Source organism: Pezoporus occidentalis, unplaced genomic scaffold (genome assembly GCF_034315485.1).
Source record: "Pezoporus occidentalis ecotype Australia unplaced genomic scaffold, CSIRO_AGI_Poc_V1 ctg22, whole genome shotgun sequence".
Classification (NCBI taxonomy): Eukaryota; Metazoa; Chordata; class Aves; order Psittaciformes; family Psittacidae; genus Pezoporus; species Pezoporus occidentalis.
The window spans coordinates 960,451-988,432 of record NW_026914072.1 but is presented as its reverse complement, the minus strand read 5'-3'; the positions used below and the strand labels follow the sequence as shown (position 1 = coordinate 988,432).

Here is a 27,982-nt window from a genome sequence, read left to right as displayed (position 1 = left end):
TTGAACATCTTCCTGTAACTTTTTTGCTACACGATAAACCAGCTCCTATGAATAATTTATTGCAACTGGCAGCCCGCTTCAGCTCTAAAGTCTATCAAGTCTGGTGGCTTTTCAAATTTTAATAATAAACTTGAAGTCAGACATCTCATTGCACTTAAAGTCAGTGGAATTTCATTGTTAATTGCAATGGGAATCACAATTTGACCTTTTAGGGCAATCTTCTCATGAATAGAAACTCTGCATCACATCATTGTGAGGACAAAGTCTTGTGTTTGTGCCCAAGTAAGCAGAGCTCATTTCCTTTTCCTTGTAGGCTACAGCATCATAGGAGTTTGTGCAGATTTTATTTTGTGTAGGTGTTTCAAATGTTTTCACTGGGCCAAAAGAATTTCCAGAATTACCTGCGCCTTCATTGCTGTCATGGCAGATTTAGGATGTGTTCTCTACTTCACCACTGTAACACAGCACATAAAATGAGAGTATCCCACCCAAATTACTGTTCTACCCATGCAGAGAACCTGCATGGCAATCGAGTTGGTCATTTTCTAGAAGGAACAGCAGCACGTTTCACTCCACCACGCCCAGACTGACTGGCTGACCTGTACCAGGGTAGTCTGTCCCAAGCTTTTAGTCTGCCCCATCTGGCAAGGCCAAGCCTCCCTGCCATCATGAAGGACAGAAGTGCTAACCAGGATTTTGTGAATCGTGCTTAGTGTGAATCTCCCATGTAAACAAAGGTAGCCAAATCTTGTCAGATCATCTCTTAACACCAGGAAAGAGATCGTCTGCATGTATGCACTGGACTCGGTGTGCACTGTCTCAGCGCTAACCTTTTATAGATCACAAATTCTTTCTTTTTTCCCCAATTTTCAGCATTCTCATGCAGATCTGCTTTTTGTTGTGCTCACTTTCTGCCCCCGACACTTGCATGTGCTGCTCACAGGTTTTTCCCAGTGAGCACTGGGTCACTGCTATCTTAGCAGAGGAGGACCTCTTTGGCAGTCAGATGACTGGCTGTGCAAGTGATACATCAAGATTACAGCTGAAAGCAGAGTAACACTGGGTTTTGTCTTGAACGACTTCTTTTGCATCACTTTAATCTGCTGTGATCCCCAGGCTTCCAGAGGAAGTTTCTTGAGGGCACTGCTTTCAGTGAGGGCAGGGAAGGCAGGTGGGCAGTGGCAACCTTCCAGAGCCAGCACATCTGCATGTGAACAGCCCTCAGTCACTGTTGAAAATCATCTGGTGGAGTGGCTGAAAGAGGTGTGGAAGTGCCTATGGCTCAGGCCCCACTTTCTCGCTGACACGTTGTGGGTCACTAATCCTGACTACATTCTTACAGAGTTTCTAAGTAATCCTGAATCCTTGCAGTGTCACTTTTTGAGAAGGTAAGTGCCTTCTTACTAGCTGATTTCCTGAACAAAGGTGCTCCCTTCCAGCTCCCCAGGAGACACAGCTGTACTGTTAGAGCTAAAGAAACAAGATGGTGAAGTGCGGTGGGCTAGAACAGACTAGTGAAATGTAAGGAGGCTTATTCTTTTACAGAATAATGGAGTTACTTGTTTTGGTTTATTTAAATCATGTGCTTTGGTATACCAACATCCAAGCTGGATTCTTTCTGTGGAAATTCAGTAGCTCCTCAGGGAGGGTGTATGTGATGGTGATGGGAAAATGTGTGGTTGTGTTTTGCTGAGGCTGCATCTTCAATGAAAGTGCAAAGAAGCTGTAAATCAGCATACAGCAACTGTCCTGACTTCAGTGGGACTCAGCAGATTTTTGCCTACTGAGTCTCCAGCCCCTTGAATAAGCACTGCTATGACATTTGCTGTGGTAGCAGAAAGGAGAGGTCCAAGTTCTGAGGAAAATTTTCACAGTTACCCTAATGACTTAATAGTCCACATTTAATAGTCCACATTCAGTCATTTGGACTTCCAAGACAGTACCTGGAGTGATTGTCCAAAAATCACTTTCCTAAATTACTGCAAAATTACTGTTAGTTGATGGTGATGCTACAATCTGGTAGGAGCAAATGTGCTGGTAAAATGTGTTTTGCCTGTATCTTCTGAAGTGTTTTGAACAAAAGTGCCTCAGTTGTCCATTTTGTGCTGAAGTGGTTTGTAAAACAGCTAACATAGTCGTTGATGCTTGTTAAAAGCATCCTCTTGAAGAAGTACTGCTGTGGGCATTTATCTACTTAACAGCTTATTTAACTCACAATACAGAATGTTTTTTATAGGGCTACACATAAAAACATGAGCATGGTTTTGATGCATAAGATCGTATTTTACCTGAAGGTCAGTTTAAAATATATTCAATAAAAAGTCATATATAGAATCACAGAATCAACTAGGTTGGAAAAGACCTTTAAGATCATCAAGTTCAACAATTACCCCACAACTGTCAAGACCACCACTAAACCATGTCACTGAGAGCCTCATCTATATGTCTTACTTAAGAAGTACATTATGGGATGATAATTCAGTTCATATAGCTCAGGTGGTTAATCTCCTGCAGCCCACCCGAGACAGGTAATTTGTATACCACCTTTTAACTAAAAAAGAAACACAAAAATAACTAAACCACATGGCAGGAGGGGAAAGGGAAAGAAATAAAGTAGTATTTTAGAAAATTAGAATAATCAAATAGAAACAGAGAGATATAATGCGAAACCAAGTAAAATATTTTTCTTAATATATGAAATTATTTAAAGGGAGGGTGTACCATGATTTTGTGTTTAATAGCTTTAAGTTTCAGACTAGAAAAGCATTACTTGGTACTGTTAATAGTTAATTCTGTTATACCAAATGGATGTCCTCCCTTCATCCTGACATAGTTACTACTCTGCTCTCTCAGTGCAGGGACTGTTTCATTCTTGGGTTGGGGGAAAGGAGCCAGGGACTGTTCATAAGTTTTAAGAAAAGTTTTCTGGAGAGGTGCAACACTAACCTATGCCTTGCTGTTTGCTAGTGTGTTGCTCAAGTGTACGTGCAAGTGTACGGGATGTGATCCCTCCGTTAGAAAAACACAGTAGTCAAATTACCATGTTGTGCAATGTTTTCAATTCTAAAGTAATGTATGGTGTTCTTGGATAAGATTTTAAATATTTATAATAATATTTAGAATAATTAAGTTATATCCATATTACCAGATAAGCAAAGCAACATCTTGAAAGAGCCTCGTTAGGCAGACTGTTACCGTTCCAGCATCCATTTCAGTTTGAGCTTATTTTTACATGCCGATTAGGAGCTCAAAGGTGCCTTTTCCAGTACTAGGTGTGAGTACAAGATTTCACACTTCTTTTTCTAAACTGGTCCACATTGAAAAATGAAGTGACCTTAGCAGGTAGGGTGAACTCCCTGAAGGTAAGCAACAACCTGCTAATTAAATCTGTTAAGCATAATTGCATTTGATTGTTTCATTTCTGTACCATTTTGCCAACAAACAGAATTGAGTAATTCCCCCAGCCAGAGCTGTCATTCTGCTTCTGCCCAGAAAGATGCTCAGGCTGAACCACTGCTGCTTTGACATCAAAAAAGCTGGTGGAATTGGGTTTGCTTTATCCAGGAAGATGGAATGATTACGTGGAGCCTTCAGGCCACTCTGTGAAAGGCTGATGAGAATGAGTAATAAAAACAGCTCAGCCCTCAGGGTCTGCAGGTACGCCACTTTTTTGAACAAGCAACCCGAAGCTATAGTTTGGCACTTCTCAGAGTTACAGCCAAGAGTGCTTATTTGTTTTCTGTGACTGATGTGTATCTTTAAGAACACAAAATGCAAAAAAAAAAAACCAAGCAAGCCCCCTAATTTTTCTCCTACTTTTTTGTGTGGTGACAATGTGCTGAACAAATGGAATTAACAGATCACTTCCAATTAGTCAGAAATGCAAATAACTGTCAATTTCCCTCTCATTTTCTAGTAGTAAGTTTAGGTAAGAGGAAAATGAAGTGCAACAAAATGTTCACCTGTACAGTCAATACGTCCTAATAATCCCCTTTGGAGATTATCTTGATTTTACAGCCTTGCTATATCACTACCTCAATCTCTCGCCAAAAAAGTATCTGGATAGATCTTTAATGTATCTAAAATAGGTGCAGTATCTAAAATAGTTTCTGTCTAGAAAGTGCATTCCAAATGTTTATTGCTCTTCTAAAGAATCAGTTTTGTTTGCAGAATGTTAATTATCTAACTTGTGGATGGAGTGTGGGGTGTGGTGGTCTTAAGTCTTTCTGCAGCTCGTACAGTTTACTTCAGTCCATAATAACCAGGCGTTTTGGAAATGTGCTCTGCTAGGTGCTTTTATTTACCCTTCTCTTCTTCTGTAGAGCATGACTGAACTATTCAACTTTTCTCTATTCAGACTTTCAGCAATAAGATAACCTAGATTCATCTCTCTTCGGCCACCTCAGATTGCTGTTATTTCTGTGGGTTGAAAAGCATGAAACTTGATGAAGGGGGTCAAATATTTGATTAGTCTAAATCACTAACATCAACTTCTGTGCAACTATGTCAGTTTATACCTGCTGTGGATCTTCCCTAGACGTGTTACAGGAGAATGAACAGAGGACACAGTCTTACACAGAAACACCATGATTTGTTTTGTTCTCTATATAATCCCTGCATTGACTGATTTCAGCATTCAAAGGTGGGATTATTATTATTATTTTTTTTACACGAAGCTCCCAAATCTCTCCACAGTTCTGGTTTGTTGTTTCTCTGCTTTCTCCCCTACTGCAATCAATATTTTATCAGACTTTTCACAAATAAGAATACACACATGTAAAATAAGCTACAATGTCAACAATGAACAGATACCGGGAGATAGTACCATCAACCTCCAGGAACAGGAAAGTTTTCCAGATACACACAGCATGATTTCCAGCTCCCCTTTTGTTACAGACACATGGAATGGGTACAGTAAATGACAGGGACATTAATTTGGTGCTTCTGTCAGCTCTTGTCCATTGTGACTCTGATACCACTGGAGCTGTCAAAGCCTTACACCTGAAATATGATGTTGCCATTTCATCTTTTCATGGTCCTCCCAGGAAGAAGGTCTGATTGTAGCAAAGTAAGTAGTAGTTGTGATTAGCAAACACAATCCTGGCATAGTCCTGTGTTACCTTTCTGGGTGTGTATGTAACATGTTATCTTCAAGAGGACATTACTGACTATCTGGCAAGCTCACCTTCCTTCCCCTTCTTTTTCTTTCATCTAGAGGAACCTCCCACATATATTTGTAGCCAAACGGAGTAGAAAGAATTTGTGAACTATACTAGCCTCATGCCTTCAGCCCTAAGTGTAATTACTGAGGCTTATGACAGCTGGAAATCCAGAGCAGCCATATCTGGTCCCTTTTTCCAGTCTCTTGTATCTGTGTGATTGACATGTAAAAAATAATATGAGAATAACCCAAACCATGGCCATTTGGTTTTCTCTCCTGCCTTGTATCTGTCTGTCACCAGATGCTAATAACTTTTTCTTGTTTATACTGGTTTCCGGTCAGCAGGTGCCTCAAATTCGGGGTTTAGCTTGATTTTTTTTTTTTTTTTAATAAAATCTTCATTTCTCTGTCTGTCATATAAAAGACTGAGATCCTTTCTTATGAACTGCTTTGCTTCTGTTCTCTTCTTACCTCTCCAGTCAGATGAAATAGTCTCATCAGAGTTGATGGCAATACTCAAACTATTCCCACTTCCTACTACAAGTAGCAGGAAGAGTGTGTATCTTACTTTTTGGAGACCCACAGTGCATGACCATAAGAAACAGAAGTTAAAAGGCACATGATGAGACAACAATGAGTTGTGTTTGCATATTTCCTATCACGTACCAGCATTTGCTTGTTGGCACCAATTAACAACTAATTGTTAATTTAGAACAACTTTTAAAGTGTTGTGCTGCTTCCTGCATTAAAGGAAATAATTCAAAGCCACCATGGGGTCAGCCTACTGCTATGCAGCATATTTATCATTGCCATTAGCTTTTTGGTAAAAGTGCTGCTTCTGTCTAGAGGCCACAAATCTTGTTTGTGCTTCCTATTGCAGAATGTTTATTACACAAGCAATCAGCAGCTCCATGTGGGTGTTCTGAGTCCCACTATCGACGATGATGACAACAGATGCCTGGTGGATGTGAACAGCAGGCCCAGGCTCATTGAATGCAATTATGCCAAAGCCAAGAGAATGAAGCTTTACTGGCAGTTTACTCAGGTAATGCTTACTCAGCAGGCATTTCAGAAAGTTCTAAAGCTCTCTTTCTGTATCTGAAGTGTGAGTAATCTGTTCACCAACAGACTAGAATCAGATTTAGCCTTGCTTTCTGTGCACAGAGCCAGGAAGCTGTGTTTGCATTTGATCCCTACCTCAGGAAGTTATAAAATTTGTATTTTATTTTCTGAGTTCACAATGAATAATTTGTTTCTAAGGCAGATCACTGTTGCAGAACTCTGTCAATCAAAAGAAAAAAAAAACAAAAAATAAGTTATTTTATAACCAAATACAAAATAACCTATTTAAAAACAAGGAACAGAAAGCTTATTGTTCGGTTATTTATTTAGAAGTAGCAACTCAGAAAAGGGGGTGGTAGGTCACTGGTAATTACAGCCTCATATTGAGCTACTTTTGCATGTTCCTTACTTTAAAAAGCTAACGTGTTGTGTGTGTGAAAGAGAGATCCAGAGTGGCACAAGTAAATGCTGGTAAGTGATTTCACAGTGGTAAGAATGCTGGACATTTGAGTCCAGGCCTGGTGCCAGCACTTCTTAACTGATTGAGAAGTACAAAGGAGAACTATAAAGAAGCTACAAAAGTTCTAGGGCTAGAAAACATGCTCTGTGATGCAGTGCTTATGGAGATCATGCTGTCTGGTTCAGCTAAGACAAGCAAAGTGACTCAAAGTGTATCACTGTTTCCACAGAGGGATATAGGTTACCCTGAAGACAAACCAGGTTCTGATGTTTAGAAGCTAAAGATACTCAGATTTAGTCTCTCAAAGGAAGGAAAGATTTTCCAGTTAAGACACTGGAAGTTAACCATGTCAGATACTGACATGTCAGTTGCTTTGGATAAATAAAATTACAGTACTTCGTACACCAAGTACCTCATTTAGCTTCTGGGAAAAATTTAATAGCTAGTGCAAGTTTGACTGCTCACAGTTGCTCCTCAGCAGGTTTGAGCCTACAAATCTAGTTATGTACTCCAGCTCATGGGCTGAGGCTCACCATTAAGGTAACTTTATTCCTGCATTTAATTTTTCTGTAATGTCCACGTGGGTTTGCAAATACCTTTTCTGCCAACTCATTAGTTTCTTTTTATGTGACTTCAACAGCCATGACAAGTATATTTTAGGACACTGGTAATACAGTTCAGCATCTATCTTAGTGCAGAGTCATTTGGACACTAATCAGTAAGGCATACTATTAATATAATTTGTATTTATGTTTGAAGTAATCCAGATCTTTGTCTTTTAGGGTAACTCTCAAGCAGCAGACCTTAAATCCCTAACCTGGAAAGACATCCCAGCTTTCCCCTTCAGTCCCCTCAAGGGCAGAATTTTAATTACATCTTCTCTCAAATTTTAACAGTAGTCTTGTCATAAGGGGGGCCTCATTGTGGCTGTCTGTGCACTGATAGTACCATTTTAAAAGAGTATAATTAACATATTTAAATCATATTTCAGTAACATTTTAGTACTGTCCACCTATTTAGGGATTGCTCCCTGTAACCCAATCCTTCGGTGGCAATTAATGGTTTCTGCTCCAGGATACTGGTGTATTTTGTAATACTGATGATGTTAGATTTGGTTTAGGAGGCAGCAGTAGAATGCATTGATAATTTTATTATTTAAAGCTTAAAAAATGGTATTTAATTAATTAAGGTTATTTATTTTCTTTCTGTCTGTATTTCCATTCCATGTTTCAAATATGATCTCCCAGTAAAGCTACAGTGATGTTAAACTAGATTCAATGGACAGTACTTCAGTCTTCTACAAAGAAACTTCCACCCAGGAGAAGTGAAAGCTAATTAGTTGTTTCCTTACGATAAATTAAGAGACAAATGAAATAATTAAAAGCTTTCTGTTCAGAAAGAATTTTGTTAATGCCAATGCAATTAAAATGCTGTTATCACTCAACATACAGCATGGTACACAGCCCTTTGTACATTCTGTAAGCTAGAAGAAAGGTAATGAAAGTAACCAAGGCTTGACAGGATCAACTGATGAACTCCATTTGAAATGCTCCCGTTAGTTTGGTGACAAGTTTCTGTGAATCACTGGAAGCTGTCTATCTGAGAGAGTCTTTTATGTTACTCTTTTAAAGCTCTGGTACTTCTTTTCTATATTATACAGTGAGCAGAACTCTTGAAAATAAGCAGGACTGTAAGCATTGATGCTTATGTAGTTTTGAAGTTTGTGAAATATAAATTAAAATGTAGATGCTGACCATGTTTTTTTATAGCAACTTCCTTTGACTGCAAGTATGCTTTAAATTCTCTGGATTCTCTAGCCTTTCAACAAGACTGTCCGATTATACGGATAATTAAAAGTACAGCAGTGCAAGTGGAGAATTGCCTCAGAAAGGGAATGGGAAACAGACTTTACCAACCAGAGTACAGTAAACTAATTGAACTAGATTTCCCCACAGAAATCAGTGTTTGCCCTGCATTCCACACATGTTGAAATGTACTGAGAGAAAGTAGAAATAGGGCTTATCATCAGCTAGTGGACACGTTCTTGTTTCTGTAGATCTATTACAGAATTACTTAATTCTTAATTTGCATATTTGTATCATTAGAAGTGTGTGTATGTACACATACAGCCACGTGTGTATATGTGTATCAAACTTTATTTCTTTACAAAAAATATACCTTCTTTGGTGTTAGAATTTTAAATTACTTGGCTACCTGTTAACAGTGGTAAACAGCTGGAGTCAGGCATTCAGGTGTCCACTGCTACCTTGTGAATGGAATAGTGATTTGAGGGACACTTACATGGAAGGAACCACCACTGGTACTTCAAACATTTTTCATTACACATCATGCTGGCTGACTGGACAGAGGCCTTGAGAGATTGGTTGTGTCTTTTGGTACAAGACAAACTTGCATTGAGCATTCAAAGTTTGTATGATGTGTTTGTATAATCAGGATTTAGCTGAGCAAATTTCCAGGCTCCTGGTTTTATAAAGCTGCCAAATGTAATGAGACCAAATAAAATTCAGTTACACACTTCCTTCCAAGGCTTCTTCAAGAGATTATAACTGTAATTATGGCAAATTATGTAAATTAGCCTTGAAAAGATTCCCATCAGCTGAGTAGTGTTCAAGAATGTTATTGTTCAGGCTGTTTGTCAAGTCTTCTCTTAGAGAAATGCTTATTTTGGGTATATTTTTAATGCTGAAAAGTCTTCTAGGTGTTTGATAGTTCATCTAGATCAGTCTTGTCTCACCACTTTTTCATTTAATCAGAACAAAATTAGACCTTATAGCAAAATCATAAGTGATCATGAGAAACGACACAAGGCAGAGAGGATAGAGACAAGAATTGCATAGAAATAAAAGTCAGAATTCTACTAAAATATTAATATAAACATGATATCAAGGAAGCTGCTCTGGCATCATGAACTGTGAAGTAAGTGAAACCTAACCTCAGTTGCCACTGAGTCCCCCTTATTTAGTACTAAACAATCCTGCTCACACCCTGTGAGTGCTTTATGGCAAGGAGGAGGTGCACATGCAGCGTGCTGGCAGAAGCAGCCTGCTCCCTTGCGAAACGGAGCATTTGCAGAAAGCACCATGTCAGCAGCACATGTGCATGGCAGTCACTGCCCATGTGCTCAGTAAAGCTGCCATCCTCAGGCTGCCGCAGTGATTGTCTGCCATGGGCTGTTGGGGTAACAAGGAAGGTGCTGAAACGTAGGAGATGGAGGCCAGTGCACCTGGACACAAAACTCCTTGGGACATTTTTCAGTAGACACTATGGCCAAACCCATGCTCTTCTGAGCTATCTGATACCGTTAAGTTTGTTCTGTGTACTAAGAAATAGAACATTCTAAATGCTTCAGTCAGGTTTTTTGGAGGAGGTGTATTGGTTTGGGGTTTTTTTTTGGAAGTTTCTCAGTCTCCAGCCTGATTACTCAGGTTTCTTGCTGATAGAAAGGCAGGCACGACACAATGCCTGACCTATGAGTGAAATTCATGTCTACATGCATGACCCAGGTGGCAGAGATCAGCTAGAGAATACTTTATGGAACGTTAGGACTCCTTCAACAGCATAAAAAAGGCAAAAGGATGATGTTTTTTCTGTAATTACTCTTTACCTTGAAGTGTGTTCATGTTTATATGCAGATGCAGGTGTGGCTGTTTCTTATGCTTTTAACCAGACTAGCTGCACTGTCACTGCTGTTGTGAGAAACATGACAGGTGAGGGCTCAGTGGAAAAAGAGGTATAAGAAAGGACATGAGGCAGAGCTAAAAACTGAAGAGATTAATCCTTTCAAGTCTGTTCCATGTTGAATTCTTTTCAATACAGCAAGCTGTGTTAATTTATGTAATTAAAATTCCAGTGTGGATGCCATAGGAAGATTAGAGTATGCATCTGTAGGGATAGCCCTCATGGGAGGGAGTGGCCATGCAAAGCTTGGGCTCAAGCACTACTGTGTACCCTTATCCACTGACACTTGCATCTGCCTGTGATGCTAACATAGCTTTTATGTGTTACAGAGAACTGATTCTAGTTAGTGCTGGAGGTGTCCACAGGAATCTTCCAGTGGGTGGTTTATGCTTTCCTGAGAAGCTGTAAATAAAAATTTGTTGCTGACAACTCTACTTACCATATGTATAATTTTCCAAATATCATAGTAGGAATTGCTTTGGAAGGAGAAGGAAAGACAGACGAGCAAATGAGATGAGCAAATTAGTTACTCAGTTACAGTATTCCACAGATAAACGTAATGATTCAGATCTCATTTTAATAGGTATTAAGTAATAGACAGGTTAAGTAGTCTATGTAGCTATGTAAAGAAAGAATAGACCTTAAAATTAATGAAAGTATTTACATCTTATTCCTCCTACATATTCTGGCCTTTGCCAGACAGTCATCCTGAATTATTCTTCCTTGCATTTATTTTACAAAGTCAGAGGATGTACAGTACTACTGCTAGCCAGAACCATCACCCACAGCAACACCCCAAACAAGTAAGCAAATGCATGGTGCAGCTGCATGGCAGGATTAAGCCGGAGGCCTGTGAAGCAAGCAAAGAGTCTCTGTACCAATTTCATACGCCCCCTTGCTGAGCATACCTTCCTCAGAAGTGGAGGCTAACACCATTAAACAGCAGTTTCCTTCTAATGTCCTCTCCCAGTTCTCAACCCGTACGTTATCCAAGGACATCGATGTACAGGAGGGATTAATTTTAGTAGAGTCGTGTGTCTAAAAGAACAATAGTTCCCATGAACTTCTTCAGATTCTTTCATTATGAGAACCTTGGGGTAGAAAAAATGCATCATTAATTTGTCAGGAATTTGAATTTATGCTGTACTTTTAACCCCAAAGGACACAAATACACTCAGTATGTATTTGCAATATAAGACACGCTGTGCTGCCACACAGCTATGTAATTATGCAGTGCTTGTCTGCCTGTCAGCTCAGAACAGTAAGTGATCCTGATCCTGTTAAAAGAAACAGAGATTTTGATCCTGCAGGAGAAACATAGAAACAGAGCCTAATTATTCAATTAATTGAGCCAACAGACTAGGTTAAGCCCTGTATTTTTACTGAGGTTATCTGATTTTTAAATAACCACCATTGACAAGTGTAAAGCTTTAAACCTCGACCACAAAAGAGCACTTCCATGAGCCTCAGGGGCCCCCATGCAGTGTTGGTCTATGGGTCCAGTATATCAGCAGCAGTTTTTTCTGTACCTTGCAACTCTTTACCTGTCTTTGGTCAAATATTGCCCTAACTTGCCAGTGTTTAATATTTTAGCTAACTGGATAATTGCACAAAGTGTTATAGCTGGAGGACAAGGAACCTGAACCATTGTTCTGCTTAGACATGAGAAAGTGATACTTAGTGTTTTAATTTTTGTTTTGCACTAGTAAATTTGTCCTTAATTCATGTGCAACTTAACCAGTATTCCTGTCATATTGAACACTCTCTACACGCAGGTGTATTAGAGTAAGGATTTTTTATACTCTCTGAACAATGTCTTACTATAAGCCTACAAACTCTTTAGTCCCATTAATGCAGGATAGGATTGTTTAGAAGTACAAAAATCTGAAAGCGTTATCATTCTCCATTTTGAATACTTGACTTCAACTTAAATATGAAAATGTATATGCAAAATAAATGCAGAAAAAATAGTAAATACAAATACTATTATAATGTATTTTAACAGCTGGTGTTAAATTTGCTTTCAGTTATTGCTGTAGGTTAGCAGTAACCAAAATTTCCTTGGAAAAGTTCAGTGTTCTATTTGGAGTAGTTTTCTAGTAGCAAGTTTTAGTCCTTGCAAATTAGGTGTAGAACTTGTCAGCTAGAAAGTTTGTGTGTCAATACAGCAGTAAAATAAGCTTTTAATGGGTGCATTTCAAGTCTTTCCCAGCATATAGCATTATGCAGTATTTATTCTCCTGAGGACTACATTTAAGCTCCAAAGACGCTTGTGCTGAATTAATTTAGAAGAAAGTTAACACATACCCATGTTTTTTTCCCTTCAAAACAGATACCTTATTTGCATATTTTAGCATATAATTTTAAACACCACATTTATTTACAAAGAAATTATTTGTTCTAGTTCCACCTGATTTTTCCAAATTGCAGATATCCAGACAGGCTCCATCCAAAAATCACAGATGACAGTTGCTGCTGACAGGGTACTGCATGGCATTATAATGACATCTATGCAAAAGAATGGCCAAATCCAGAATGTTTTCTACAATTTGACCAATAACCAACACTTCCCAAATAAAAGGGCTGGGTTTTGGGAGATCTGAGCTCTGTTCTTAGTCCTTTGTTTGCATTACTGGACCAGTCACTTCTTGGTCTCTGCACTCCTCAGCTGCAAGACAGATGGAATCATTTTTATCTTTAGCAAACATAATATTATTTCTAATTTCCCAAGTGAAAACAAAACTCTGTCCTGATCAAGTCAGTACAAGTTGCATCTTTAATTCCAGCGGAAACAAGAATATGTATGTAAGCAAGTTTTGGCTACCAAAAAACACCCTACAAACCAAGATGCAAATGCTTGAGGAAAATGTTCACTTGGAAGGCAATTAAATCAGGAGGCCATAATTTATATATATGATGAGAAAAAAGTTTGTTACTTAGTGAGATGACCAGGCCATCAAGTTTGGTATCCTGAACCTGACAGGGACAATATTCAGTATAACAGACAAAAAATAGGTTATTTCCATTGGCTGTGTAAACTGTGCAAGGTTTGTGCAGCAGCTGCAAGGAGGTTGCTTTCCCAGTATCAATTAGCATCAACTAACTGTTTGTGTGGTTACTGGAGAAAAAGCCATTTTAAGTAACTAGATACTCTGACCAGAGTCCAAAACAGCCCAGCCTAAATTCCCATGTTATAATATGCAGATCGATTGCAATACTAGTGCAAATTCATTTCTTAATTTCCTTCAGTTGGCACTCAATTTATTTCTTCGTCTCTAGAGATTGGTTTAATCATAAGCATATAATGACAATGCAAAGAGTTCAGTTTCTGGGTTAAAATTAGTTAGGAAGCCTTCATATTGAGCACTCTGATTAGAAAAATCTAGACTAATTGAATACACCACACACACAAGAAGTAAAACTGTCATTCAATTTTTTTGTTTTCCAAAAGAGTTAACATTTTAGTAAGATTTAAGCCTCACAAAGAAATAGGAATACATATTTTCTCTCATCTAGACCCCATAAATCTTTGGCAATCTGTTAAGATGTCTGCAGGAAATGTCTTTCCTAGGGAAAATATAAAATCTTGGGGTTTCTAATTGTGCCAAAAGGAGGTTCTTATTTGTCTGGCTGAAAATGAATAACTAAGTATCCCCTGTGCTAAGGTTGATGCGTAATAACGTGAACTTTTCTTCTTTGCATTAGTTTTCTAGATGATATGCTATGTTGGAACAGTATTTTCATCCATAAGGAGAAAAAAGATAAAAGAATAAGGCAGTAAGGTGTTCCTAGGCATAGCCTCCAGGTGCATGCTGTGAACAGATTTTCATTAGCAAGTAATATTGCTTCTTGTGCACACTCAAAAGTGGCAAGACATGTTAACAAGATTTTCACATGGACAAGCAATGCAGAACAAGCCTTAGAAAGCAACATATTTGGGCCAGTTCTGTTTAATGTCTTTACCCAGGCTGCCCAGGGAAGTAGTTGAGTCACCATCCCTGGAGGTATTGAAAAGACCTGGTGTAGATGGCACTTAGGGACATGGTTTAGTGATGGACTTGGTAGTATTAGATTAACGGTTGGACTCTGATCTTAAGGGTCTTTTTCAACCTAAACAATTCTGTGATTCTGTATACAGAAGTGATGCTTGCTTCAAAACCAGTCAAAAAGGTGAAACCTAGGAATACACAATTTGCTACATCACAGATCAGAAAATTAATTAACTAGATTAATTACCTTGTCTAGAAGACTGTCTCAGGCAATGGTCAGCACTTGCTGCTTCACAGAAATGAGCTCCACTCTTGAGCCAGCGATTAACTATAGCACCAGGAGGATTCCCTTCTTGACTGCTGATGCTTTCTCTTCACAGAAACCAACATTTGATTTGTCTGAACAATCATCTTGGCATGCCTATAGAAAGTTGTTTTATCAGAGCTCTTATAATGAACTCAGACCACTAAAAACATCTAGTCAGTCACTGAACATTGATGCCTGTGTCCATTAATTTAACAGGTTTCCTATAGCCACATAAATCACAGTTATAACAAATTTCTAACTCTAGCAATCCTTTTTTCTGTAGAAAGTTCATTTACCACCTTCACACTGGCATTCAGAGCTATTCATGCTTTTGACCACTGAAGTGAGATCTCACTAATTTTCATATACATCCTAAGCAAACTCCTAATTTTAATTCATTTTGGGTAGTTCCCCCATCTGAATATTTCACCACACTTTAAACCATCTTTGTTGTCTTTCTCTGTCTTCTACTTTAGACATCTCAAATCGAGCCTAGATCAAAGCAGATAAATCAAGCCTCACTTGTTTGCAGAAGTCATTTATATATAATGTCAGAAACAAAGAGGAAAAGGTAACTTTTCTAAGCTTTTCACAAAATGTATTTCTAAAACATGCAAATAAAGCCAATATATCCAGCACACCCATCTGTTTCCTAGTTATATCACAATATTCTTTCTCTACGGAGGCAGCTACTGTATTGCACAATCTATGAAAAGAAAGATTGCCTTAGGAAAAAAAAAAAAAAAGTAGAACTAAATTACCCTGCAGAAGACATTGGTGCAGAACATTAACTTTGGATTCTTTTTTATTGTCCAGGTAACTTACATAGTATAGAAACACGTCTTAAGTTCTAATTCAGAACTTTAGAGCATTCACAACTAGTTAGAGCACCTAGTAGTCAGCTACAACTCAGTATAGTAGGTTCTGCATTTAGTTTCCTGTTTGGTTGGTTGTGGCTTTTTTTTCCCCAAGTAGGACAGTAAGCAGTAAATGACAAAAGCAGGATGCAGGAGGCGCACTCAACAAACAGCATCCCCTTCAATAGTGAGAAAGCAAAATCAGAAAATGTCAGCCTGTAAATCACCTCTCACCAACAAGTACTTCCAGATGAGTGTCAGTTCTCAAAAAGGCATTCAGTTTATTTCTAAATGAACTGGCCTGTTAACTTGTTACTCAGGACAACAGCTGTAGTCAGAAAAACCTTGTGCATCATTATCAACTGCTTAGCATAAAGCTAGTTTTTCCATTTCTACAAGGGACTTACTAGGTAATCCTAGTTATCAGAAGAGCAACATAGTAGTGTTCAATAACTAATTTAAAAAGTCATACTGCATACCTAGAATATTGTTTCTGCAGATGTTCTTCTACTATGTCAGAATGATTTGCTGGCCACGGTAATGATTCATGTTTACTTTCTGAAAAATCCCTAATGAGACTCCTAGTCTGGCTACTGTATTCTGCTCTAAAGCCTCCTTCATTTTTCTTAGTTTTATCACCATCTTCTGTAGTAAACTGCAGTTCCAGGTATCATATCATAAAGAGCTTCTTCACTCTTTCAGTGAAGGCTTGAATTTATTTCTTTGCAAGGTATTATTTTTTTAATCTTTTTAATTTTAATTTTTTATTTTTCTAATCTTGCTATTAACAATGGGACTTTGTAGTCTTTTATAAATCTGTGACAAAATTATATCTATATGTGGAAAATATTACTGATGGGTATAAATCCATACATTCCACCTCTGATTTTTATGTTGTTTCTCTGTAATTTGTTTTCTCCTCCAATTACATTCTCTTTATAAAACTGCATTTCCTTTTGCCAGGAAATTGTTTTATTTAAATACTGTAATTAACAGCATTGTGTACTTCCTGAAGATGTAACTATTACACTTTTAGAGGGCTCTGCTCAGAACCTAGACTGTTCTGCATTCCCGTAGCCAATCTAGGTTAAAAAAACAAAAGGATTGCAGAGTCCACTGGTTACTAAAACCTACTTTGGACATAGAGATAAGGCTGCATCATTTGATTTGTCACAGCTGCAGTATTAAAAACTTGTTGCAGCAATATAAAAAATTAGCATTTCTGATTATGTAAAATTTGAACACTCAGAAGTCTTGGTAGTGGAATGAAACAAAGTGTGATGTAGACATTAAACTGTTGTAACTGTTGAATGATATGTCTAATTCCATTGTTGGAGAATGTATTTACCAGTAGGTGTAAGGCCAGTGCTCAAATGGCTACCAGACAACCTGGCTACCACAACCTGAGTGCAGGAGGAGAAGTGAGGAGGAGGGGAAAAATACAATTTTTTTTCCTTAAGCAATGGTTTGGCTGATCCCTATTATAACTCCACCTCAGTTCATGTTGTACACAGCAATTAGTTTTGGTTAGTATTGGAAAACTGAGATCACATTTAAGAAGCACCAATAGCAAATAGTGATCTAAATAGCTGACAGACAACATTTTTGAATATGTAACGCTGTTACTATATTGTATATAATATATACTGTGTATTTCATACACATAATAGCAGTTAAATGCACCTTATTTTCACAGTAGCCAGATCAGATATATGAGGTGCTAAGAGCCCTTAAAGAAGGGCAACAGCTAACAATATAGTTCACTGAGAAATACTTCAATTTAAATAGTTAAAATTAATTTTTGAACAGAGTATGTTATAAAGCCTGTGTTACTTACAGAGCACCTATAGGCCAAAGAGTTGGGAGAAGACTGGAGAATTTCTGTTAAATCTAGACAGGAAAAAAGAAAAATAAATTACCCTATGGCCAGTAAGATGTCATCTGATTACAAGGCACATCCAGCACAAGAGATAAGTAACCATAAGGTGAGCTTTTTGGCAAGAAAACCCACGAACTGTTCAGGATGTTTTAGCTAGGTACACATTTACAGAAACTTCTTAATGCATCTTTTGTCATGAAGTCAGAGCATGCTTTGTTCTGAAGGGCATTTGTCTGAGGAACCACGGTATGTTACCCCAGTTCTGCAGCAGCAGTGATATGGAGGGGCAGAATTCCAGGTTACATGGTGTGTGCACACTGCACGTATTTCTTTACAAAAAAAAAATAAATGTATATAACATCCCTGGTATTTGCAAAGGAAGCTGTAGCAATGCTCTTTCCCATTTGCAGCCCTTTGGCTGTGAGGCCTTCTAGACACTAGAGAAACTTTATGACAGCTTTCAGCTAAGCCTGGTTCTGCAAGGACCAGTATTCTAGAGAGCACCTATCCCACTTTACTGCCCTGCAGAATAAATACAGGGAGGGGATGGTTTGGGAACTGTGCATCCACCAACCCCAATAATCCAAGCCAAAAACTATAAAACAGTTCAGCAAAGACTGTCTAATTACTTTGTACAGCTTACTAGCACTCCAGATCTAACCTGGAATATATAAGTATACACTTACAACATGCTGTTCTTTCTAAAATCATGTCAGTCTTCACATACAACAGACTCGCAAGTTGGACTGCCTACCAAGTATGTTGGACCATCTTTGTACTGCGGTTGTTTGCAGGCACAGCAAATTGCATTCTTAGATTCCGTATTATTGGATAGATACTACTTTAGTGAAAGGCTTGAAAGTAAACCTCTTACAGAAACTACAGTAATTCTAAAGCAAGTCAATAGTATTGCTTTCCACTGTGTGTTATGTCACATTCCTGTAGCTATTGGTCATAACAGGATGTGTGACTTGAGATAGAGTTACTGTTAAAAGTACGCTTATGAAGCACTCCATCAGTTTTATATGCATCTAAGTCTACCAGCAGGCACTGAGAACATTTGTGCTTCTCACAAGAACTGCTTCAATTTGTGTTGCAAAACCCATGAAGTTTTCAGTTGAACTTGTTAGTGATGTTATGTTAGGCCTATTTTTATAAAATAGATGACCTGGATATTTATTTATCCTCTTGAGACTTCTACTGCCATTGAGCTGCCTCTCATCAGCATTGATCTTAATCCTGATTCAGTTCAGATGGGCAGAATTCCTCTTTAACTTGTTTCAGCCTATGGAACTGTATTTTATGTACCTACCCTAGGCTATCAATTTTTTGCTTTTGAATGGGAAAGTAGGGGTCTTACCTAGGATGGGGAAGGGAAGCACACAGGCAACTTGTCTTTCACTTAGCATGAAGTGTAGTATTACAATAAACCATTTTGCTGAGCAAGTGGTAAACATGACTGTACAGTTTTATACAAATTTTACTAAATGGTTATAAAAACCAGAATTAACTAAAAGGACACCTTTGTTTTTATTTGGCTCTAGGATTCCAAATGCTAATGATGAACAGACCTGAGAAACCATTCGGCCAAGTAATGGACCTGAACTAGTCTCCCATAACTAGTTAGTTTTCTGACAAGACAGGAAGTGGGACAGCATCTTTTCCTTGCTTCCTTAGGCAAGATCTGACCTGAGGATGTCTTAGACACCAAAACTGAGAAAAGAACTAACTGATAAATGAAAGATACAGAATTAGTTAACTTAAATCACAACAACACAAGCACCCCCAGCATCAGCTGTAAGTACAGGGAAGCTGATCTCAATTTTGGGTTTAGGCAGAACTTGTGATAAACTGTAATTCCCAGCTCCCAGACCCAGCGAGGTGACCCTGTTTGCCATACAATACTGAGTCTGTGCAGAGAAAAAAAAAAACAACACTATAATCAAAGGTTTTCATAAAGAACAGAAAATGTATGTTTTGCCGGGTGGAGAAACAGAGGGGAAAAAGGAAGGGAAAAAAAAAAACAACACAACCCACCCCAAAACAAAAAAAAAAAAAGCCCACCAAACAAACCAACCCACAACTGGGGTTTTGGCAATGAGACGGTATCCATTACCTCAGTATTTCAAGTCTGAGGGATCTAATTCAAAGCTCACTGAATTCATTTGGAAAGACAAAAAAAATCTCACCACAGTGAGAATTAAAAGGCCAAAGTAACATAGGGGGTAGGGTGTGTGTTTTGGGTAAGGAACAAATAACATATCATAAGATTTTACTAATTTCCCATTCTCATTTCTTCATGTTTCTTGTATGTGAAGCAGTTATATTGCTTACAGATAGCTTAGAGTTTATGCTCCCACCAGACACCCACATTTAACATTATTAATAGGAATGTCAATAATAGTTACACAGCAGTGGGAAAATACAGTTCAGTCAGCATTTTGCTATAGAGGTATATTAAAATGCCTGCTGTATGCCTGTCTGTCAAGTGAAGTAATCAGTGAAAAATTGTATCTAGATTGCACATAGGACTACCAAGGCGGATTGATGGGAGCCTCATGTTTTAAATTTCGAGGATTATACTAGAAATGGTCTGTCTTTTACCCAAAGCCATATTTAGAGCTTTCAAACCTAAATCTGGATGTCATTAGCAAGGTCCAAAATAAAGTTTTTAGAGCTCATAGAGAAAGTTTTTAGAACTCTTACTTCTCACACAAAGTACTTAACGGATAGGATAGAAGAAGAGGGTACCCCCCTACTCACCAGTTTGAACATAATAGAACCTGTTCTGAATGGCACAAGCTACCCTTCTGTCAGAAACAGCCTTCTCTGAAAAAGCAGACTCAGCATTTAAATTAGATTTATGCCAATATCCTTGCGATTCTAACAGAAATCAATCCCCGTTATGACTTTCTAATTCAAGGTATAACACAGGCTTGAACAAAACTGATGAGGCACGGTTTTTGTTACGTGGTTGGGTGGTTGTTTTCTTTTTATAGCAACTTTTTTTCCCCACTGTACAAATCAGTAATCTGAATGCGGCTGCTCCTTTGATACTTTAGCTGTACTAATTTGTACTGACTTGCATCCCATTCTTTGATTTGCACATTAAACCAGTAATTACTACATGAGTCCAAGATACTGTAGAGCAAGTCAGACTTTCAGGTCCCTGTGTGAATTACACTGCTCTCTATATCTTGGAGGAAACTTCCCACACGCTGTTGTGTACAAGTTACCTATTATCTTTATTAAAAAGAAAAGAGATGAAAGACACAACTGAAACCAGAATTAAATTTACAAAAAAAAAAAAAAAAGGTAACTTATGTCATCTACATGATAATTTAATTGTAATTTAGGGCTATATTTAGCTGAGTGATAGCCCCACTGATTTAAGATCTGCTGCAACTCAACAGTGGAAGGCATGGCAGTAAGTACTAAGCTGAGAATTGAAGAGTCAATGCTGTTGATTAGCAATGTAAAAGACAGTTAATTTCAGAATTCAAAGAATAAACAATTTTTTTGCATTTTACCCTACAGACAGGACTCCTCCAGCCAAGGCACTGGTCCTCTCCTGCCTGTTTTTTGATTTTTCAGAGGTGCACTAAGCTAGATAAATGAGGCAAACAGGAAAGCTTTTGTCTTGTGGTTAAAAAGCATAGCTAGAAATGCAGCTTGATTCTTGAAATCCCATTTGCTGAAATACTAACCAGGCAAATGAGCCTATTCTAAAATGCAGCAGAGATTGAATCAGTCTGTGACAAAGGGAACCTTCACTCCAGGTCCATTCTAGTGCTTATCTTGTCTCTAACGGAAACATTTTTCAGTCGCAGTGGACTTCAGTGGATGGGCACTGGAATGTTCTCTAAACTATATACAATATATCATACTGCTGTCATACAGTAGCAATGCAACAAGTTCACAATGTTTAATCCAAACAATTTTTTTTTCTTTTTTTTTCCTTACCATCTTTAAAGGGAGGTCCAATCCAGAACCGAAAATCCAGACGTTGCCTGGAATTGCAGGAAAACAATGAAAATGAATTTGGATTTCAACTCGTCCTTCAGAAATGCACTGGACAACGCTGGTCTATAACAAATGTCCTGAAAAGCTTGTCATCATAGCAGACTAAATTTTTTACCCATTTCTTTTGCTACTGTGTAGCGAATACTGCATTGTTGCCTGCTGTACTGTATTCCTCCTGCCCTTCTACACCCACCCACTCCCAGCCCTGGTTTCTTTTCTCCTCTCTTATGTCCATTTGATTTTATTTTGTGAGTGTGTGGAAATTGGGTCTGTGGGCTGAAAATAAGACGTTTTTTATTTCACAATGATGTTTTCATGGCATTTATAGAGACATTGAATGACAGGTGATGGGTAGGCTATCCTAAAATATTTTACAACTGTAAATAGGAAACAAATGGAAAATATTTATAACTCAAACTTTTATTGAATAAAAAAGTCCAAACACTGTTACTGTTCAGCTGTCTCCATGGAAATCCATTTGGAAGTTAAGTGGTAGTTTCGCCCAAGCCTGATCTCTCGCAGCAAGTTGTTGCCTACTATCAGTGTTCTCCAGACTTGTGGCAAAAAGTCTTACCTGCACACTAGAAGCTGCAGTGAGGGAGGATTTTCTCCTTTCTCCCTCCAGGGAGACCTGTCTAGGTCACTTGAGCTACTGGTGTGCAAATATAGGTGAAGATGTGGTGCGGTGTATGCAAGTGTATAGGTGTATAATGTGTACACACTCATAAATTTCCTCACCAATATTACTAAATCAAGTCACAGAGAAAACCCCAGGGCTCAAGTGAAACAAGGAAGAGAATTAATTTAAAATAAAAATAAAATAAAATAAAATGCTACAAGAGAAAAGCAGCACCTGTTGGAAGAAAGATAAAATAAACCCTCTGACATTTCTCAATGGGTTGGCCTCCATTTCAGTGACTGCACTTTTCTTCCAATTGCTCATGGTTCTTACAACTGCTTTTTTTAAATGCACTGTGCCCTGGATACCACAGACTTGGATAAAAATCGCTCCATCCAAGAGCAACAGCAAAAAGTATGAATACACTCTTTCTCCCTGCCTTTAAGGAGGTGGGAATGCAGTGCCATCTCTCTTCACAGATAAGACTGGGATGAGGAGAGGAAGAAAAAGTCTGTTGAGATAGAACACTGTATTTCCAGCTGCTTTTATTTGTATGTAAATTCCCTCTCTTTTATTACCCTATTTGTTCTTTTTATTTTGTTGTTTGTTAACTTAAGTAACAGTCATAACCTCTTTTGGAGCTGGTTATGGGCCAAACTGTCTTTTACAGACTGCCTTCACATTCAGGACCAGATAGCAGTATTGTTTCCTATGACTGTTTAATAAGTCATGTGGCATATTAATTATATGTGTTCAACCTTCTGCTATATATAACTACCATACATCTGCCTCTTAGAGAAGAAAATGCTGAGCCAACAACAGGAAAACAGTATTAGCCAATAAAGACAGGCTTAACACCTGCACTTGGACCAATTTCAGAGCCCCCTCAGGCCTGTTTGAGTGAAAACTTCCATTAAAATGAGAACCCTGGAAGACCATCAATAACCCAAGTGTCAGGGTACCACAGCTAGACAAGATAAAGACGCTTTAATTTCAACCTGTGGAGAGAGAACAGAATGTTGCTGCAGAAGCGGGCCAAGCCTTTTGCACACTGGAGTATGTGCAGTGTCTGTCCCAATGGGAGAATGCTCAGTGCATGGCATGCATTTTGAACATTCCCAAGTTCTGCCACTCACCAACTGGACTTATATTTCACAGGCATTCCAGATGAATGAAGAGAAAACAGCACACTCAGAGAAATCACAGAACTCAGAGTAACAAGCTAAACTAAGCTTCCTTTCAGAAAAGATAACCAAGACTTCAGTGCATGGAAATGCAGCCATAACAGAAAAACAAGTAGTACAGATCAAACCAGCCTCTTCTTGATACTTACAGGTCTACTGCACTCTGAGCAGGCACTTTCGTGATTTGGTTTGAATTTTTTTTATGAGAACTGAGGGAGAGAGTTCTTATAAAAAAGAAAGACTTCACAAAAGTGAAGGAGCTGAGCTCTGAATTGTTTTGTTTCATACAAAATGAGTATTTCTAGCATTTGTCCAAAGCAAATAGCAATTATTCCAAATTACATTGCAGCAGTGTGCTGATGTTGACTGCTGAAGTGAGATAAAAAACCCAAAAACAACTCCAGTGACCCATGTGGTCTGACCAAGCAATGATGGGTGCTATCCAGCCTCCCTGCTACACGCCCGTTCTAACGCTGCTGCTCCCCTCAGTTCCTGTGGGGCCTGCACTGAGAGACAGTATTCTTCCGCTTCTCTAAAACAGAACAACATTACTGGGAATCCCTCAGTGGTACCTTGTGAGTTTATATTTGATTGCAATACAATTCTAGTAACTACAGTGGAAATAAAAATAAACGTTGGAGGAAAAGAAGCCATAAATCTAGACTTGAAAGATTACTTTATACTACAGCAATTCAGCCATATGTAAAATACATGCATTATAATATGCTTTTACCTTTGTTTATAACATGTAATAAACGTGGTAACTTACATAAAAAGGGAAATGGGTTTAAATCTGTGGCTAAACATACTAAAATGGTAGAATAGAAAAGCAGCACCCATTACTGTGCACTTTCCAAGACCTAAGGACTCAGAAAAGATTTTGTTTGAAATGCCTCTTCTCCTGGAAGAGAGAGAAAACCAGAGCAAAACCGAAGGACACAGCCAACTTTTTCTAGACGTGCTCACACTAAGTCTTGAACTTCCTCACCACCACCTTCCTTTACAGATACACAGGAGTTACATAGGTACAGCAGCATATTGATGAAGAGGCAGTTGCCAAAGTGATAAGTAAGTAGCTGTCACATGTCATTCTATACTAGGTAGCACTGAATACTCAGCTGGAGTGTTCCCTACAGAGAAAGGGAAACATTGAGATTTCAAAGTTATACATCAATAGAATGCTCCAGAATATTGTTTACACCCTAAATTATTTAATTTTTATATATATATATCTACACCACTAAATCCATATATGTATATAAATTTTCATATAAAACATAAGCATGCATGTACACACATACTGCTGGGGAAAAAAAAAACACGTTATAGCGTACTTCATCTGTTAAAGGCAGAATCACAGAATGGTTTGGGTGGGAAGGGACCTTAAAGCTCATCCAGTTCCAACCTGCTGTCATGGGCAGGGACACCTTCCACTAGACCAGGTTGTTCCAAGCCCCATCCTACCTGGCCTTGAACGCTGCCAGGGATGGGGCAGCCACAGCTTCTCTGGGCAACCTGTGCCAGCGCCTCACCACCCCCACTGTAAAGAATTTCTTATATCTAGCCTAAACTTGACCTTTTCCAGTTTAAAGCCATTACTTCTTGTCCCACATGGCCTATCACTGCGCTACCCAGAATACCTTCATCACTACCACGTAACGCTGACAAAAAAAGCAGAACATAATATCATCATATTTCACCTTTTGTTAAAATAAACGTTAAAGGGTTACCACAGGGTTAAGTCAGAATAGCTTCTCAAAACCAGAATCTAAATCAGTTGTGCTAATACAGAGGCTCAGGAGGCAATCATAAAGGCTTTTGAATAAAACAGTATGTTCTCTACTGATTTGCTGTAATAGGTCTTAAAATTCCCCCCTACACACCTTGCTTTTATCATAAAAATACTTAGAAGTGCAGAACATGAGCTCAGGAATGTCATTCACAGCTACATTCTGAAACAGCAAAGCAATGTATATTTGTTTATTGACTAACACTAGCTTTGCATTGTCAGGTGGAATTGACTGTTTTACCTGAATTCAGTCTTGTTATGCATAGACTCAGAAGGGGATCTTTGTCATAAACCATGTGAAAACTGCTTTTAGCATCACAGAAATATACTTTTCATCATATATTATTTCCAGTGAAGTAGCCTCATTTGAAGTGCATATATGATAGGACAGAATTATCCAATTAAAAGAATATCTGTATTTCCACCTTATGATATGAAAACACCAAATATATATTGCTTGCAAAAGAGCAGAGGTAAATGCAATTTCTGTTCAGCTTTTTAGAGGAAGAATGATTCTAAGGAACTGCTGAACCACAGTTTAGGTGATGAGAGCTCAGATCTAAAAGAAAGTTAAAAGATGTTAATTCCACCCTTTAAACTCTGCTGACATCCTTGGTCAGTGGTCCTCTTTGTGGGTGGTACAGATTTTTTATGAACAACAGAACACAAGATTTATATAATACTGACACTCTCTTACTACTAGAAAGCTCTACAAAATCCTGCCTCTTCTGGCAGCTAAACTTGGGTGCCCCATAACCCAAATCCACAGCTATGCTGCAATCTTTGCTCGCTCATTTATCCACAAAAGGGAAGTCAGATTGTCCCACCAAATCTAGGGGGTTATTGATGCCTCACCTTATGGGGGCATAAAAATGCATCTCCTTGGCCAAAGGCAGCAATTTGGTAAATCTGTAGCAGAATAAATCTAGTCCACAAACCTCAAACACAGCAGAAAGCACACTGGCTGCAGAGGATTGTCACCTCTCCACTGGGCCAGAGAATGAAGAGAAAGCTCTTGTCAGCACACACAGAAAGTACCATAAGCCTCAGCTTGGCACTTGATCTTTTCCCACTGGTAAAATCACTTGTTTCTCAGTGTTGTATTTCCTCATCTTTAACACTTGCTCTAGAACCAGCACACTAACAATTATGCTCAGGAAGATCTGTTCATTTTCTGAAAGCACCAATAAGAACTGAAATACCTGTATTTAAAGTGGCCACACATGACAGCAGTTCTTATGCCAGTTGTGAATAATTTGCTGTAGATGACATGGACAAAACAGCACTCATTTCAATCCAAAACAAACCACCAAAGGCTACATTCTTCAGCCTCTATTAATAAGGGGGTTTTGCTTCATATTTTTGTTATTTACTGTTATTTTCAATTTTTTATGTTCTCCCAGACATTGTTCAGCTATATAATGAAAAGTAAGTCTTTTATCACCTGAGTTCCAAATGCTCTGGAAATACAAATAAAGAGAAGATAGTAAAAATATTCCCAAAACTTCTGTCCCAAATACATCTACAGATGATCTTGAGCAACCAGAGATAAAACAGAAACTGAAACTCCTGCCACTTCCCAGAGTCTGAAGACCACCGAGCAGGTCTTACTCAAATCCAAACCTAAACATTAGCATGGAAATAGTGAAATGCTGTAAAACCTGCTAGCAACAGTCATGAATCCTCACCTAGTGTAAGTCTACACACATATATTGGCTCTGAGGAAGGTCATCAGTTCCATAGTATGAGGAACTGGCCTGAATTCCCAAAGTATGCCTCAAGCAAGACTCACACTGAATTCCACAAATAACCTCTGATCACACATGGGTGTCAGTGGTGTTCAGAACTGATGTGCACTCCAACTCTATACAAAAAGTGAGCTTAACAGCCATGCTGGATGCTGAGAATACCTTTCTAACAGCTGCAAAAGTACAGCACAAGTACAGCACAAGTACTGCAGAGACAAGAACTAAAAGTTACCCTATGGGCAGCAACTTTCCAAAACAGATCTAGTGTTCTACATATTTATGCTGACCATACCTAGTTAGATTTGGCAGCCAGTTGGAAAAAGCTTGTTTTCTCAAGAGGTGAAGAAAGATCCTCATCATGCTAGAGAAGTGAATCATCTGGATTTTTACTGTTCCTCACATGATATGCATGTTTTAATTGGGAACAAAAACCCAGTATCAGTAGTGACTAAATTTCAGGCAAGTATCACTTTCCTAATCTTGCTTACATTTCTATTCTGAAAAAGTAGAGTTCAAATTTAAACTGAATTACTCTGAAGCCCCATGCAGAAGCTATATATTAGATACCTAATACTTCTGCCTACAGCTAAATGTAATTCATGCCACCTCCATTTTTTCCATCTTACTGTTATAATTCCTATGTATGTAGTAGTCAACAAAGTTAAAGAAAAAGCCTTTCAAATTTGACAGCAAAGAGACAGAAATGTTCAAGATCATGCTTCAGATTTAAAACAGTTCATATTTAAACCATTATATTGTTTGTCCATAGCATGACTTTTATCTGCTTGGTCTCACAGTCAATAACTGCTGTCAAGGATGGCAAATTTGAATAATTCTGCTTCTTGAAAGTGATGCTTTCAGGTATTAAATCCTTGACTGACATTTCCTGGGAGAGATTAAATCACATGGAGCTTTCATCATCTGAAAAGATCTGAAAATAACATTGCATATCATATCTAAGCTCACACAAGTCAAGGTTTACTGATACAGTTTCAGAAGCCTGTCTATTCACTTAGACTTTAGATTGCCTGCAGAAGCTACCCTTTACTTTATGGAAAATATTCTCAGGACCTTTCATGAAATGTAAGTATTATCACATAATCAAATTAGCTAAAGAGCTATCATCTTTTCTTGCATGTCAGTTTTGTTGGATGACTTCAAGAGTCACATGCTTTCCAGGAGGAACATTGTTATTAAAACCTGAA

The 27,982-nt window shown here is 38.3% G+C and overlaps 1 protein-coding gene across 5 annotated transcripts in view; it reads left to right on the top strand.

Moving 5' to 3' along the window:
- The window catches only part of GALNT18 (polypeptide N-acetylgalactosaminyltransferase 18), a 246,158-nt gene extending 224,271 nt beyond the window's left edge, over positions 1-21,887 (top strand). The window contains exons 10-12 of one of the 5 annotated variants that reach the window (XM_062620164.1): positions 6,042-6,206; positions 15,155-15,249; positions 21,389-21,887. In XM_062620164.1, the coding sequence (XP_062476148.1) occupies positions 6,042-6,206; positions 15,155-15,249; positions 21,389-21,506 (378 nt within the window). In that variant the 3' untranslated portion in view covers positions 21,507-21,887. Of the gene's footprint in view, positions 1-6,041; positions 6,207-12,812; positions 13,927-13,953; positions 14,032-15,154; positions 15,250-21,388 lie in introns of those variants that run through there. The other 4 variants (XM_062620165.1, XM_062620166.1, XM_062620168.1 and 1 more) reach the window with 4 other exon arrangements.
- Positions 21,888-27,982: the final 6,095 nt, after the last annotated feature.